The 17258-nt window shown below is 46.6% G+C and overlaps 1 protein-coding gene across 4 annotated transcripts in view; it reads left to right on the top strand.

The window, feature by feature from the left end:
- The window catches only part of INPP5A (inositol polyphosphate-5-phosphatase A), a 911370-nt gene that overhangs the window by 287659 nt on the left and 606453 nt on the right, over positions 1–17258 (top strand). For all 4 annotated transcript variants that reach the window (XM_063962166.1, XM_063962167.1, XM_063962168.1 and 1 more), the window contains exon 2: positions 15897–15938. In XM_063962166.1, coding sequence (XP_063818236.1) covers positions 15897–15938 — 42 coding nt within the window. The remainder of the gene's footprint in view (positions 1–15896; positions 15939–17258) is intronic.

Here is a 17258-nt window from a genome sequence, read left to right as displayed (position 1 = left end):
TCGTTTCCTGCATTTCCTGCAAACAGGACTGTCTATGGGCCTAAAATTAGGGTCCATTAAGGTTCAAATTTCGGCCCTGTCGATTTTCTTCCAGAAAGAACTGGCTTCAGTTCCTGAAGTTCAGACGTTTGTCAAGGGGGTACTGCATATACAGCCTCCTTTTGTGCCTCCAGTGGCACCTTGGGATCTCAATGTAGTTTTGGGGTTCCTAAAATCACATTGGTTTGAACCACTCACCACTGTGGACTTAAAATATCTCACATGGAAAGTGGTAATGCTGTTGGCCCTGGCTTCGGCCAGGCGTGTCTCAGAATTGGCGGCTTTATCCTATAAAAGCCCTTACCTAATTTTTCATACGGACAGGGCAGAATTGAGGACTCGTCCTCAATTTCTCCCTAAGGTGGTTTCAGCGTTTCACTTGAACCAGCCTATTGTGGTACCTGCGGCTACTAGGGACTTGGAGGACTCCAAGTTGCTGGACGTAGTCAGGGCCCTGAAAATATATGTTTCCAGGACGGCTGGAGTCAGAAAATCTGACTCGCTGTTTATCCTGTATGCACCCAACAAGCTGGGTGCTCCTGCTTCTAAGCAGACTATTGCTCGTTGGATTTGTAGTACAATTCAGCTTGCACATTCTGTGGCAGGCCTGCCACAGCCAAAATCTGTAAAAGCCCATTCCACAAGGAAGGTGGGCTCATCTTGGGCGGCTGCCCGAGGGGTCTCGGCTTTACAACTTTGCCGAGCAGCTACTTGGTCAGGGGCAAACACGTTTGCTAAATTCTACAAATTTGTTACCCTGCCTGAGGAGGACCTGGAGTTCTCTCATTCGGTGCTGCAGAGTCATCCGCACTCTCCCGCCCGTTAGGGAGCTTTGGTATAATCCCCATGGTCCTTACGGAGTTCCCAGCATCCACTAGGACGTCAGAGAAAATAAGAATTTACTTACCGATAATTCTATTTCTCGTAGTCCGTAGTGGATGCTGGGCGCCCATCCCAAGTGCGGATTGTCTGCAATACTTGTACATAGTTATTGTTACAAAAATCGGGTTATTATTGTTGTGAGCCATCTTTTCAGAGGCTCCTCTGTTATCATGCTGTTAACTGGGTTCAGATCACAGGTTGTACGGTGTGATTGGTGTGGCTGGTATGAGTCTTACCCGGGATTCAAAATCTTCCTTATTGTGTACGCTCGTCCGGGCACAGTATCCTAACTGAGGCTTGGAGGAGGGTCATAGGGGGAGGAGCCAGTACACACCAGGTAGTCCTAAAGCTTTACTTTTGTGCCCAGTCTCCTGCGGAGCCGCTATTCCCCATGGTCCTTATGGAGTTCCCAGCATCCACTACGGACTACGAGAAATAGAATTATCGGTAAGTAAATTCTTATTTTTTCTCCCAATGGAAAAAGCCCAGGAATTCCAGAACATGGTTAGAGACCTGTTAAAACCGAAAAAAGTGTCAGTCCATCAATGCACTCGAGTACTGGGGAAAAATGGTGGCGACCTACGAGGCCATCCCCTTCGGCAGGTTTCATGCGAGGACGTTTCAGTGGGACCTTCTGGACAAGTGGTCGGGGTCCCATCTACAGATACATCAGAAAATAAGCCTGTCCCCCAGGGCCAGGGTGTCTCTCCTGTGGTGGCTGCAGAGTGCTCACCTTCTCGAAGGTTGCAGGTTCTGCATTCAAGACTGGGTTCTGGTGACCACGTACGCGAGCCTCCGAGGATGGGGAGCAGTCACACAAGGAAGAAATTTTCAGGTACTATGGTTAAGCCAGGAGGCTTGTCTACACATCAACGTACTGGAATTGAGGGCCATATACAACGGCCTACGACAAGCGGATGCTCTTCTTCGCGACCTACCGGTTCTGATTCAATCACACAACATCACAGCTGTGGCTCATGTAAACTGCCAAGGCGGGACAAGGAGCAGAGTGGCAATAGCGGAAGCCACCAGGATTCTTCGCTGGGCGGAAAATCACGCAAGCGTTCTGTCAGCAGTCTTCATTCCGGGAGTGGACAACTGGGAAGCAGACTTCCTCAGCAGACACGATCTCCATCCAGGAGAGTGGGGACTTCATCAAGAAGTTTTTGCAGAGATAACAAGTCAGTGGGGACTTCCACAAATAGACATGATGATGTCACGCCTCAACAAGAAGCTTTGGAGGTATTGTGCCAGGTCAAGGGACCCTCAGGCAGTAGCGGTGGACGCCCTAGTGACACCATGGGTGTTTCAGTCGGTCTATGTGTTCCCTCCTCTTCCGCTCATCTCAAAAATACTGAGAATCATAAGACAAAAAAGAGTGCAGACAATACTCATTGTTCCGGATTGGCCTCGAAGGGCCTGGTATTCAGATCTTCAGGAAATGCTCACAGAAGATCCGTGGCCTCTTCCTCTCAGGGAAGACCTATTGCAGCAGGGACCCTGCGTGTTCCAAAACTTACCGCAGTTACGTTTGACGGCATGGCGGATGAACACAAAATCCTAGCGGGAAAAGGTATTCCGGAGGAAGTCATCCCTACTCTGATTAAGGCTAGGAAGGAGGTGACGGCGAAACATTATCACCGCTTCTGGAGGAAGTATGTATCTTGGTGTGAAGCTAAGAATGCTCCTACTGAAGACTTCCTTCTGGGCCATTTTCTCCACTTTCTACAGACAGGAGTGGATATGGGCCTATTAGGCTCCATTAAGGTACAGATTTCGGCCCTATCAATTTTCTTTCAGAAGGAATTGGCTTCTCTCCCAGAAGTCCAGACTTTTGTAAAGGGAGTGCTGCACATTCAGCCTCCTTTTGTGCCCCCAGTGGCACCATGGGACCTTAACGTAGTGTTACAGTTCCTAAAATCTCACTGGTTTGAGCCTCTTCAAACTGTAGATTTAAAATTTCTCACTTGGAAGGTGGTCATATTGTTGGCCTTGGCATCTGCACGGCGCGTGTCCGAATTGGCGGCTTTGTCTCACAAGAGCCCCTATCTGATTTTCCATGTGGATAGAGCAGAATTAAGGACTTGTCCTCAATTTTTGCCTAAGGTGGTTTCATCTTTTCATATGAACCAACCTATCGTGGTGCCTGTGGCTACGGGTGACTTGGAGGATTCCAAGTACCTTGATGTAGTCAGGGCCTTAAAGATTTATGTAGCCAAGACGGCTAGGGTTAGGAAAACAGAGGCACTGTTTGTCCTGTATGCAGCCAACAAGCTTGGCGCTCCTGCTTCTAAACAGACTATTGCTCGCTGGATCTGTAACACGATTCAGCAGGCTCATTCTACGGCTGTATTGCTGTTACCAAATTCGGTAAAGGCCCATTCCACTAGGAAGGTGGGCTCTTCTTGGGCGGCTGCCCGAGGCGTCTCGGCATTACAGCTTTGCCGAGCGGCGACTTGGTCGGGTTCAAACACATTTGCTAAATTCTACAAGTTTGATACCTTGGCTGAGGAGGACCTTATGTTTGCTCAATCGGTGCTGCAGAGTCATCCGCACTCTCCCGCCCGGTCTGGTGCTTTGTTATAATCCACATGATCCTTACGGAGTCCCCAGCATCCTCTAGGACGTAAGAGAAAATAAGATTTTAAACCTACCGGTAAATCTTTTTCTCCTAGTCCGTAGAGGATGCTGGGCGCCCGTCCCAGTGCGGACAAAATTCTGCAAGACTTGTATATAGTTGTTGCTTACATAAGGGTTATGTTACAGTTTTGATCAGTCTCTGGCTGATGCTGTTTTGTTTCATACTGTTAACTGGTTCGTATGTTCCAAGTTGTACGGTGTGGATGGTGTGGGCTGGTATGTATCTTGCCCTTAGATTAACAAAAATCCTTTCCTCGTACTGTCCGTCTCCTCTGGGCACAGTTCTCTAACTGAGGTCTGGAGGAGGGGTATAGAGGGAGGAGCCAGTGCACACCCATCTAAAGTCTTTAGAGTGCCAATGTCTCCTGCGGAGCCCGTCTATACCCCATGGTCCTTACGGAGTCCCCAGCATCCTCTACGGACTAGGAGAAAAAGATTTACCGGTAGGTTTAAAATCTTATTTTTCTTGTTTCCCAATAAGTTTAGTTGAAAATCACACAATACTACTGCGTTATAATTGTAATCTAGCACGTATCGTTGAAGTTTAACGCTTCAGTTGAATCCTAGTACACCCAATACCTGCAATGTGCACATACCCATCTTTTACTCACTATACCAGGCTTGGCATTCACAACTATCTGTGTTCATTGCACTAGGAGACCAAGCTACTCTTTGGGTATAGAAAGCTCAGCAAATCTGTTGAATAACTGATTGTATTAATGCGTGGCTGAAAAGCACAGAAATCTGCTAGAAACAACATGCAGCGTATTTGATTTAGTTGGTGTTTACATTCTTTCAGCGCCATCTGCTAAATCTATTATCACGGTCTGGCTAGGATAAATCTGTGCTTTAGCCATGTTTTTTATCATTAGTGTGTATATACAGTACTGTGTTTATATATACTATATTGTGACAAGAATCACACAGATTCCCCTTAGTCCAGTGGCCCTAATGTCCCCGCATCCCCTTCTGGATGCCAGTCACCCTCAGAAGCATTGTTCCCTTGTGCCTGGAACCCTTTTAACACACTCATACAGGTGCCTGTAATCCACTGCTTCTCAACCATGAGCAACAGTAACACCTGACCTGTATTCTCATTAGCCACAATGCTGCAATTCTAAATCAATGTCATATCTGTGTTGTCTCTGCTATACTATTTTTAGATTTTCATTTATTTTCCTTTATTCGCTGATACAACATTGTTCTGTTTGTACAGTTTGTTTTTATAGACCAGCTTTGTGTTGGATCCCTGTGAAATGGTAGGAACAAGGGTTTCATATAAAGACATACAAAAAAGCACAGTGTGGAAATAAATATTCTAGTGTATTTAGGGCCAATTTAGACCGGTTCGTTCGCTAGGGTATTTTTTTGCAGTTCGGCAATCATATAGTCGCTGCCCATAGGGGAGTGTATTTTGCTTTGCAAGTGTGCGAACGCATGTGTAGCAGAGCTGTACAAACAGATCTTGTGCAGTCTCTGAGTAGCCTACTCAGCTGCTGCGATCACTTCAGCCTGTCCAGGACCGGAATTAATGTCCGGAACCCTCCCTGCAAACGCATGGACACGCCGGCGTTTTTCCAAACACTCCGAGATTGACACCCACAAACGCCTTCTTCCTGTCAATCTCCTTGCGAACGCTCATGCAAATGGATCCGTTGCACAAACCCATTGCTGAGCGGCGATCCGCTTTGCACCCATGCAACGCGTATTGCGGTTCATGCGCAGTTTAGACCTGATCGCCCGCTGTACGAAAACGCAGCCTAGCGATCAGGTCTGAATTAGCCCTTTAGTAAATGTTGCACATAATCAGCGTGTAAATTCTATGTTAAGGACATCCTCTATTGTGTAGCATGTTGCTAATTTTACCCTTTAATGGTGTGATTATATTAAACTAAACTGTAAATGACAGAAATAGAGGTAACTAACTGACCATCTGGTTCAGTCACGTCAGAAAAATGTTTGTGGCAGTCCAGGATTGTCTTCATCCCATACTGCAGAATAATGAGTTCTGGACTTGTTAGGCCACCTCTGTATATTGTGCATGACTTCAGCAATCAGTCTGCCATCATATCGGGTTGAGTATGGGATTCCGGCAGTCGGGATGCCATCGGTCATAGTGCCGACCCCGGCATACCGACTGTTTTGAAATGCCAACAGGGGTGCAGGAGGCAGCTAAGCCTAATCCCCTCCCCGCAGTCTAAACCTAACCTTCCCATTCCACAGCCTAAACCTAACCCTCCCATCCCGCAACCTAAACCTAACCTTCCCATTCCACAGCTTAAACCTAACCCTCCCATCCCGCAGCCTAAACCTAACCCTCCCATCCCGCAGCCTAAACCTAACCCTCCCATCCCGCAACCTAAACCTAACCTTCCCATTCCACAGCCTAAACCTAACCCTCCCATCCCGCATCCTAAACCTTACCTTCCCATTCCATAGCCTAAACCTAACCCTCCCATCCTGCAGTCTAAACCTAACCCTCCCATCCCGCATCCTAAACCTTACCTTCCCATTCCATAGCCTAAACCTAACCCTCCCATCCTGCAGTCTAAACCTAACCCTCCCATCCCGCAGCCTAAACCTAACCCTCTCCCCCCTGCAGCCTAAACCTAACCTCCTCAGAATACTTGCGTTCGGGATCCCGACTGTTGACATTCTGACTTTTGAGATCCTGGTCACCGGCATCCTAACTAGATCCGTCATATCTCGGCATACTGCTTTGTAACGGTCATAGTGTAATGTCAGGTTTTATTTATTTGGAGAAGTGATTATTTTTGCCCTTTAAAGTAAATCTGTAACAGTTGCGGCAATGAATGGGTGCTGGGAGCTAGTTAAGTGCTCTTTAATAACTAGGCATGCCCCTGGCTGGTGGTGCAGTAAGGATGGCCATGGGAAGGGGACTGATAAATAGTGTCAAGTTGCCACCAATGCAAATATCTTTACAATGACACGTAACCATCGTATGTAAACCATTTTATGGTCTAACCATCAATGGTGTGCTAGTATGCATGCAGTGAAGTTTTTGCACGTGTCCTCTACAGACAGTTTCTCCTTGGTGTCAGTCATCGGAGAGCAGCGTACAGTTGGCTGTAAGTGTTTTTGAGAGGGTCACTAGATAGCACAAAGTTTGTGTAAGCGGTTCAGCACCAAAAATGTCAGTATAGGTGATTGGGCCACCTAATGTGCCTGCATTTGGAGATTGGAGGGGTCAGTGCACTGCTATATCTATAGATATATCTATAGATATATCTATATATATATATATATATAAATATACATTTCTTGCAGTGCTATTATATTCACACGTTAATATTTATTGCCCTTTTAATAATTAGTTGGGGGGGGGGGGTTTCACCCTCTGGAAATCTTTGTTTTTGCAAAGTCTTGTGTTACTAAACCTTACATTTTGAGAGTCTGAATTATTGAGAAGTCTCTTGTATTTAGTGTACTGTATGTTAAAACGTATTCCGACACAAGTATGTGAATATTTATTAATCTCCCCTTCACGTGCTGAGCTGTGAAGGATCCGGCCGCCTGCTGAGCCCGGCCGTAACCAGGCAGTTTGAAATGTCACAATTATTGGATTTAAATAAGATCACACTTGTAGTTGATTTATATTATGCCCTGCGTATATTTACACAGCAGTCGGTAGTGATTCACACTGTACATTTCCCAGTAATAGAAAGTGTATGAGAAGGTAAAATTGGTGCAGAGTGTCTGACAACCTCATCAAGGCTTGTAGCGCATTTGTGAAGTAAATTAGAGTGAAAAGGATATGGGAATACGCTCTCTCCTCTTCCACGTACTCTGTACACCCATAGGAGCTTTATGATCTGGCAGCACATTGTAGTAATTACCCAGCAAGCTGTGTTGTGTGGTTTTATTTATTTTATTCTTTAAACTATCTATCTATTTTTTTTTTCTTCTACATCCTAATATCCATAGTCATTACTTGCTATAAGCGTATATGGGGGTTTCCTCCAGGTGCTCAGGTTGCCACCCACAGTCCAAGAACATACTGACAGGATGAACTTATTGTGTGATGAAATTGTTAGTTTTCTCTATCGTCCTAAGTGGATGCTGGGGTTCCTGAAAGGACCATGGGGAATAGCGGCTCCGCAGGAGACAGGGCACAAAAAAGTAAAGCTTTACTAGGTCAGGTGGTGTGCACTGGCTCCTCCCCCTATGACCCTCCTCCAGACTCCAGTTAGATTTTGTGCCCGAACGAGAAGGGTGCAATCTAGGTGGCTCTCCTAAAGAGCTGCTTAGAGAAAGTTTAGTTTAGGTTTTTTTCTTTACAGTGAGTCCTGCTGGCAACAGGATCACTGCAACGTGGGACTTAGGGGGAAAGTAGTAAACTCACCTGCATGCAGAGTGGATTTGCTGCTTGGCTACTGGACACCATTAGCTCCAGAGGGATCGAACACAGGCCCAGCCGTGGAGTCCGGTCCCGGAGCCGCGCCGCCGACCCCCTTGCAGATGCTGAAGCGTGAAGAGGTCCGGAAACCGGCGGCTGAAGACTCCTCAGTCTTCATAAGGTAGCGCACAGCACTGCAGCTGTGCGCCATTTTCCTCTCAGCACACTTCACTGGGCAGTCACTGAGGGTGCAGAGCGCTGGGGGGGGGCGCTCTGAGAGGCAAATATAAACCTTATACAAGGCTAAAAATACCTCACATATAGCCCATAGGGGCTATATGGAGATATTTAACCCCTGCCTGACTGGAAAAATAGCGGGAGAAGAACCCGCCGAAAAAGGGGCGGGGCCTATCTCCTCAGCACACGGCGCCATTTTCTGTCACAGCTCCGCTGGTCAGAACGGCTCCCAGGTCTCTCCCCTGCACTGCACTACAGAAACAGGGTAAAACAGAGAGGGGGGGCACATTAATGGCTATATATATATATATTAAAGCAGCTATAAGGGAGCACTTAATATAAGGATATCCCTTGTATATATAGCGCTTTGTGGTGTGTGCTGGCAGACTCTCCCTCTGTCTCCCCAAAAGGGCTAGTGGGTCCTGTCTTCATTAGAGCATTCCCTGTGAGTTTGCGGTGTGTGTCGGTACGTGGTGTCGACATGTATGAGGACGATATTGGTGTGGAGGCGGAGCAATTGCCAAATATGCAGATGTCACCCCCCAGGGGGTCGACACCAGAATGGATGCCTTTATTTGTGGAATTACGTGATGGTTTATCTTCCCTTAAACAGTCAGTTGAGGACATGAGGCGGCCGGACAATCAATTAATGCCTGTCCAGGCGCCTCAAACACCGTCAGGGGCTGTAAAACGCCCTTTGCCTCAGTCGGTCGACACAGACCCAGACACGGGCACTGATTCCAGTGACGACGGTAGAAATTCAAACGTATTTTCCAGTAGGGCCACACGTTATATGATTTTGGCAATGAAGGAGACGTTACATTTAGCTGATACTACAGATACCGTAAAACAGGGTATTATGTATGGTGTGAAAAAACTACAAACAGTTTTTCCTGAATCAGAAGAATTAAATGACGTGTGTGATGAAGCGTGGGTTGCTCCTGATAAAAAGTTGATAATTTCAAAAAAGTTATTGGCATTATACCCTTTCCCGCCAGAGGTTAGGGCGCGCTGGGAAACACCCCCTAAGGTGGACAAGGCGCTCACACGCTTATCCAAACAAGTGGCGTTACCCTCTCCTGAGACGGCCGCACTTAAGGATCCATCAGATAGAAAGATGGAAGTTATTCAAAAGAATATATACACACATGCAGGTGTTATACTACGACCAGCTATAGCAACTGCCTGGATGTGCAGTGCTGGAGTAGTTTGGTCAGAATCCCTGATTGAAAATATTGATACCCTAGATAGGGACAATGTTTTACTGTCGTTAGAACAAATAAAGGATGCATTTATCTATATGCGTGATGCACAGAGGGATATTTGCACACTGGCATCTCGGGTGAGTGCTATGTCCATTTCAGCCAGAAGAGCCTTATGGACACGACAGTGGACAGGCGATGCGGATTCAAAACGTCACATGGAGGTTTTGCCGTATAAAGGGGAGGAGTTATTTGGAGTTGGTCTATCAGACTTGGTGGCCACGGCTACTGCCGGGAAATCCACTTTTTTACGGCTCCTGCAAAAACCTCAGCATGACGCTGGGGCCTCTCAAGCGGACTCGGGGACAGTGGGGGGCCGTCTCAAAAATTACAGCGCGCAGTGGGCTCACTCGCAGGTAGACCCCTGGATCCTGCAGATAATATCTCAGGGGTACAGGTTGGAATTAGAGACGGATCCTCCTCATCGTTTCCTGAAGTCTGCCTTACCAACCGTCTCTTCCGAAAGGGAGAGGGTGTTGGAAGCCATTCACAAGCTGTACGCTCAGCAGGTGATAGTCAAAGTACCCCTATTACAACAAGGAAAGGGGTATTATTCCACTCTATTTGTGGTACCGAAGCCGGATGGCTCGGTAAGGCCTATTCTAAATCTGAAGTCCTTGAACCTCTACATAAAAAAGTTCAAGTTCAAGATGGAGTCACTCAGAGCAGTGATAGCGAACCTGGAAGAAGGGGACTTTATGGTATCCTTGGACATCAAGGATGCGTATCTACACGTTCCGATTTACCCCGCACACCAGGGGTACCTCAGGTTCATTGTTCAAAACTGTCACTATCAGTTTCAGACGCTGCCGTTCGGATTGTCCACGGCGCCTCGGGTCTTTACCAAGGTAATGGCCGAGATGATGATTCTTCTTCGAAGAAAAGGCGTATTAGTTATCCCATACTTGGACGATCTCCTAATAAGGGCAAGGTCCAGAGAACAGCTGGAGACAGCTTTAGCACTATCTCAAGAGGTGCTAAGACAACACGGGTGGATTCTGAATATTCCAAAATCCCATTTAATCCCGACAACTCGTCTGCTGTTCCTAGGAATGATTCTGGACACGGTTCAGAAAAAGGTTTTCCTTCCAGAGGAAAAAGCCAAGGAGTTATCCGATCTGGTCAGGAACCTCCTAAAACCAGGAAAAGTGTCAGTACATCAATGCACAAGAGTCCTGGGAAAAATGGTGGCTTCTTACGAAGCAATTCCATTCGGCAGATTCCATGCAAGAATATTCCAAAGGGATCTGTTGGACAAATGGTCAGGGTCGCATCTGCAGATGCACCTGCGAATAACCCTGTCACCAAAGACAAGGGTGTCACTTCTGTGGTGGTTGCAGAAGGCTCACCTATTAGAAGGCCGCAGATTCGGCATTCAGGATTGGATCCTGGTGACCACGGACGCCAGCCTGAGAGGCTGGGGAGCAGTCACACAAGGAAGAAACTTCCAGGGAGTATGGACGAGTCTGGAAAAGTCTCTTCACATAAACATTCTGGAACTAAGAGCAATCTACAATGCTCTAAGCCAGGCGGAACTTCTCCTGCAAGGAAAGCCGGTGTTGATTCAGTCGGACAACATCACGGCGGTCGCCCATGTAAACAGGCAGGGCGGCACAAGAAGCAGGAGTGCAATGGCAGAAGCTGCCAAGATTCTTCGCTGGGCGGAGAATCACGTGATAGCACTGTCAGCAGTGTTCATCCCGGGCGTGGACAACTGGGAAGCAGACTTCCTCAGCAGACACGATCTTCATCCGGGAGAGTGGGGTCTACATCCAGAAGTCTTCAACATGTTAATAGACCGTTGGGAAAGACCAATTGTAGACATGATGGCGTCTCGCCTCAACAAGAAACTGGACAAATATTGCGCCAGGTCAAGAGATCCACAGGCAATAGCTGTGGACGCACTGGTAACTCCTTGGGTGTACCAGTCAGTGTATGTGTTTCCTCCTCTGCCGCTCATACCAAAGGTATTGAAGATCATACGGCAAAGAAGAGTAAGAACAATACTAGTGGTTCCGGATTGGCCGAGAAGGACTTGGTATCCGGAACTTCAAGAGATGCTCACGGACGAACCGTGGCCTCTACCTCTGAGAAGGGACCTGCTACAGCAGGGTCCCTGTCTTTTTCAAGACTTACCGCGGCTGCGTTTGACGGCATGGCGGTTGAACGCCAGATCCTAAAAGGGAAAGGCATTCCAGAAGAAGTCATTCCTACCTTGATTAAGGCACGGAAGGAAGTCACCGTGAAACATTATCACCGCATTTGGCGAAAATATGTAGCGTGGTGCGAGGATCGGAGGGTTCCGACGGAGGAATTCCAACTGGGTCGTTTCCTACATTTCCTGCAATCAGGATTATCTATGGGTCTCAAATTGGGATCCATTAAGGTTCAAATTTCGGCCCTGTCAATATTCTTCCAAAAAGAATTGGCCTCTGTCCCTGAGGTCCAGACTTTTGTCAAGGGAGTACTGCATATACAGCCTCCTGTGGTGCCTCCGGTGGCACCGTGGGATCTAAATGTAGTTTTAGATTTCCTCAAATCCCATTGGTTTGAACCATTGAAAAAGGTGGATTTGAAATATCTCACATTGAAAGTGACTATGTTACTAGCCCTGGCCTCTGCCAGGAGAGTATCTGAATTGGCGGCTTTATCTTATAAAAGTCCTTATCTAATCTTCCATTCGGATAGGGCAGAACTGCGGACTCGTCCGCAATTTCTCCCTAAAGTGGTATCAGCATTTCATCTGAACCAACCTATTGTGGTGCCTGCGGCCACTAGCGACTTGGAGGACTCCAAGTTGTTGGACGTTGTCAGAGCCTTAAAAATATACATTGCAAGGACGGCTGGAGTCAGAAAATCTGACTCGCTGTTTATATTGTATGCACCCAACAAGTTGGGCGCACCTGCTTCTAAGCAGTCGATTGCTCGTTGGATTTGTAACACAATTCAACTTGCACATTCTGTGGCAGGCCTGCCACAGCCTAAAACTGTAAAAGCCCACTCCACAAGGAAGGTGGGCTCATCTTGGGCGGCTGCCCGAGGGGTCTCGGCATTACAACTCTGCCGAGCAGCTACGTGGTCGGGGGAGAACACGTTTGTAAAATTTTACAAATTTGATACCCTGGCAAAGGAGGACCTGGAGTTCTCTCATTCGGTGCTGCAGAGTCATCCGCACTCTCCCGCCCGTTTGGGAGCTTTGGTATAATCCCCATGGTCCTTTCAGGAACCCCAGCATCCACTTAGGACGATAGAGAAAATAAGAATTTACTTACCGATAATTCTATTTCTCGGAGTCCGTAGTGGATGCTGGGCGCCCATCCCAAGTGCGGATTATCTGCAATACTTGTACATAGTTATTGTTAACTAATTCGGGTTATTGTTAAGGAGCCATCTTTAAGAGGCCCTTTCTGTTGTCATACTGTTAACTGGGTTTAGATCACAAGTTGTACGGTGTGATTGGTGTGGCTGGTATGAGTCTTACCCGGGATTCAAAATGCCTCCCTTATTGTGTATGCTCGTCCGGGCACAGTACCTAACTGGAGTCTGGAGGAGGGTCATAGGGGGAGGAGCCAGTGCACACCACCTGACCTAGTAAAGCTTTACTTTTTTGTGCCCTGTCTCCTGCGGAGCCGCTATTCCCCATGGTCCTTTCAGGAACCCCAGCATCCACTACGGACTCCGAGAAATAGAATTATCGGTAAGTAAATTCTTATTATTAGGCACCTCTTGGTGTATTCAGCCCCATACAAGAGGTAGAACTATAACTATGTACAGTAAACATAAATACAATGTGCATCGGTGAGTACAGAGCACAGGTAAAATGTTGCAGACACACCGGGGAGGGAGGGACAAGTACAGGGGGGGGGGGGGGGAGGAGAAGTAGAGTATCTCAGTGTGTTGTAGATAATTTAGAATAGTGGCTGACCGCTTCATATACTTCAAAGGCCGCGTGTGTGTGTGTGTGCGTGTGTGCGCCTGTACGTTACCATGAATTTCAAGAATAAAAAGCAGCCCCAAAACAGCATTGGCCCACCCACATTGTTCATCCCAGAAAGCTCCCACATGCTCCTCACTTGCTGTAATGTTCCAAATTAGCCCCACATACCCTCACATGATTACAAATATCCCCCACTTGCATCCCAGACCTCGCCACACGCCCCTCAGATTTTCTCCATATACCTCTCCCACCTCTCCAACTTGATGATCTACTGAAAGTACTTACAAATCTCTTCCTTTTTGGCCTTCACACTGCCCTTCTGTCTGAGGCACATCCAATTAGCTGTGGAGAAAGCTGCGGATTGACGATCGGAGATAGTCAATTGTTCAGCATTTTCCCCGTGTGGTAAACCCCCAGCATTTAGCACAGCTAATTGGATATACCCCTATATGTTGCTCTCTTCCGTGCTTATCGCACCCACCCCCTTTTAAAAAAAATATTTTTACATTTTTCCCACTTATCTCTTCGCACTTCTGCTCTGTATAATATTCAGCTTCTCTCTTACTACTCCCTCCCTGATAAATATCTGTAATTCATCTATCACATTCATGCTCTCTCTCCCCTCATTCCCTATCGTCTCTTGCAGCTCTGTGACGGGGGGGGGGGGGGGACACAGGGGAAGCGCATACTGCACCCCCTAATCCTCATCTGGCTGGCTGCGTTACCACTTCTCTGCTTTGCGCAGAGGGCGTCAGGTGACATGGAAGATGTCTGTTCCATTCAGCTTTATTTTCTAATTTACAGTAAACTGGAGAATAAGTGGTATTGGGAGGAGGGGGTCACAGGAGGGGACTCGCTGGGCTGCCGGTGGTCTTCCTGCAGCCTGTTGCCCACTACTGACTTTAAGCAGTTCCCATGGGGCAGAGACCAGTGTGTGTGAATGAAATAATAATAAAAAGTTCTGCCTATGTTGGCGATATAAATAATGGTTCATACGTTGTTTACACAACATTGCAACACTTTGAGAAACACGCCCACACCAATAGTTCAATAAACCTTTCCCCGTGAAATAAATGAAGTCAAGAGGTTTTAGTTAAAACTGCTTCATTTGGGAAACGGGCCAAGTTGGTAGCTGTGAAGGTCTCGCATTGTGTAGCCTCCCTCAGGCAAGGTAAAGCTTGGTAACTGACTAGGAAGTGGATTGCCCCATTGCGGGTGTAGTCTGTCATTTTATACGTTGGTAAAATGTATTGTGATTTATTTCTGCCACTAAATAAAGTCGTCTTGTGTTATGGCTCCAAGGGAGAATGTTTATATCCCTTGTCAGCCTGTTTGTGATCGTAATAAGCAGACCTGTTACTTTGCTGTATGATTAGATGAAGTGGCTCCTGTCTTGTACAGATTTTTCGGTGCACTGTCTGTGTTGTTTCTGGTTACTGACACATGGGGTGTAATATTTTAATAGCTGTTAACTGGATATGTGAGGTGACTGAAAGTAGATTTAAATCTCAACACAAAAATGTTTGATTTTGTTGAGGTTGAATTGTACCAGATTGTTCGTTCAATGCTCTTTCATCATTAAATAGTTGCTGACGTCCAGCTGCCATATCTCTTTGAAAGCCCATACCACATCCTCAGTCACTGCCTCTGATTAATGAATTACATCTTTATAACGAATGTTTAAAGATAAATCCTTATAGCGAATGTTTAAAGACAAATGAACTTAGCTTGTCTTCTAGAACTGTATTTGCTACCAATAAATAGTTTACAATCCGTGTGAGAAATGTATTCTTGGAGCAAATGTAATATTATAGAATTAGTGTGGGTCTCTCTAATATTGCAAATTACCGTTTGTCTAGTTTACAGGATCGTTTCTGTTACGTGCCAGGTAACAGTGTAACTGATCATATAGGGAAAAGAGAAAAAAAATTCCCATCCTAATTAAGCTTGCAGTGAGAAATAGAATATGACAGTGGCACGACGAAGTCTTATTACATGTATGTCTTGTACTGCAATAAATACAATAATGCCAAATGGATGAGACTACTTGGTCTATAGGGCGGGTGGAGGGGTGACTATGTTGTCTTGCTTGTTCATACACTTTCCTATCTACAAACAGTATATCATACAAGTACATGGTTCTGGTGTCCAGTTGTCAGGGAAAAAAACTCTACTTAAAAACAAGTTACCAATTAAGAAATGTATGGAACAATGGGGCAGATTAAGCCTTGGGAAGTGATAATGCAGGGGTTAGTGCAAGGTGATAACGCACCAGCCAATCAGCTCCAATATGTACATTTACAGTTAGAAGCTGATTGGCTGGTGCGTTATCACCTTGCACTAACCCCTGCATTATCACTTCTCCAGACTTAGTGCATCTGCCCCACTATCTCCTACTGTATTACTGAAGACTGAACACTATCTATGGGATTCATTTATTCAAATTTTTATTTATTTTTTTGCAAGAAAATATCAGTTGTAAACTATATGCTGATGGGGATTTTTTCATTTTCCTAATTCTTGTTCTGTTTTTTTGTTTCAGACAGAAAACTTGCAAAAGAATTGGCTACGGGAGTTTTACCAGGTACTAAAACATCAACAAAAGTATTGGAAATTTTGTTATTGTTTCCACATAGATCATGTTGCAGTGCATTCTTGTTCCTGATCTATTTCAGCCTACATTGAGAAAGTTGTACTATCTTATGGGCCCTACACACTGGCCGACTTCACTGCACGATATGAACGATCTCGTTCATTAATGAATGAGATAACATTCATATCGTGCAGTGTGGAGTCACCAGCGATGAACGATGCGCGGCTCTGCGCTCATTCATCGCTGGTGACATGTCTGCTGTGCATGCAGGCCAATATGGACGAGATCGTCCATATTTGCCTGCACGTCTTTGGAGCCGGGTAACGGGCACCTCGGCGGCACATCGCGAGATGTGTAGGGCCCATTACTTGGGCGCAGGATGTTAAATGTTACTACGGAGCAGGTGTTGGGAGTGTAGTTTAAATGCTGACTGTATATTAGTGGCTTATGCACAGTCATAGTATGTCTTTGGCCAAGCCAAGGTGATCTTTAAAGAGTGCATGGTGTTTGGAGGAGGTAAAGGTGGATGGGGGTATTTACTGTTGCCAGTCGTGCACTCCATCAGAGGAGTATGTAAAGTTGATTAATTATGGGTTGCAAGGTGGGTGGGTTAAGTGATTTCCAGCCAGTCGCTAGTTGGCCAGAGGCAGCAGATATGGGGGTATATGCAATTCTGGGCGAATTGCGGCACTTTTTCGCCCGTTTTTAAATTCAACACAATTCGGCCGTTGAATTCCGGCCGGCGGGTGCCGGAATTCGACATATTCAATAAAAAACGGATTCGACAGTCCCGCTGTCGAAAAATGGACCAATTGACGGATTTTGATTCGATCTTTAAAAATGTAAAAAAAACGGTAAAAAACCCGAATAAAAATTGCGTGGGGTCCCTCCTCCTAAGCATAACCAGCCTCGGGCTCTTTAAGCCGGTCCTGGTTGCCAAAATACGGGAAAAAAAATGACAGGGGATCCCCCGTATTTTAACAACCAGCACCGGGCTCTGCGCCTAGTCCTGGTGCAAAAGATACGGGGGACAAAAAACGTAGGGGTCCCCCGTATTTTTTGTACCAGCACCGGGCTCCACTAGCTGGACAGATAATGCCACAGCCGGGGGACACTTTTATACCGCTCCCTGTGGCCGTGGCATTAAATATCCAACTAGTCACCCCTGGCCGGGGTACCCTGGAGGAGTGGGGACCCCTTCAATCAAGGGGTCTTCTCCCCCCCCCCCCCCCCCCCCCAGCCACCCAAGGGCCAGGGGTGAAGCCCGAGGCTGTCCCCCACCCCATCCAAGGGCTGTGGATGGGGGGCTGA

This window comes from Pseudophryne corroboree, chromosome 3 (assembly GCF_028390025.1).
Source record: "Pseudophryne corroboree isolate aPseCor3 chromosome 3, aPseCor3.hap2, whole genome shotgun sequence".
Classification (NCBI taxonomy): Eukaryota; Metazoa; Chordata; class Amphibia; order Anura; family Myobatrachidae; genus Pseudophryne; species Pseudophryne corroboree.
The sequence above is the reverse complement of the archived record's forward strand: the minus strand, read 5'-3'. Positions and strand labels throughout refer to the sequence as shown.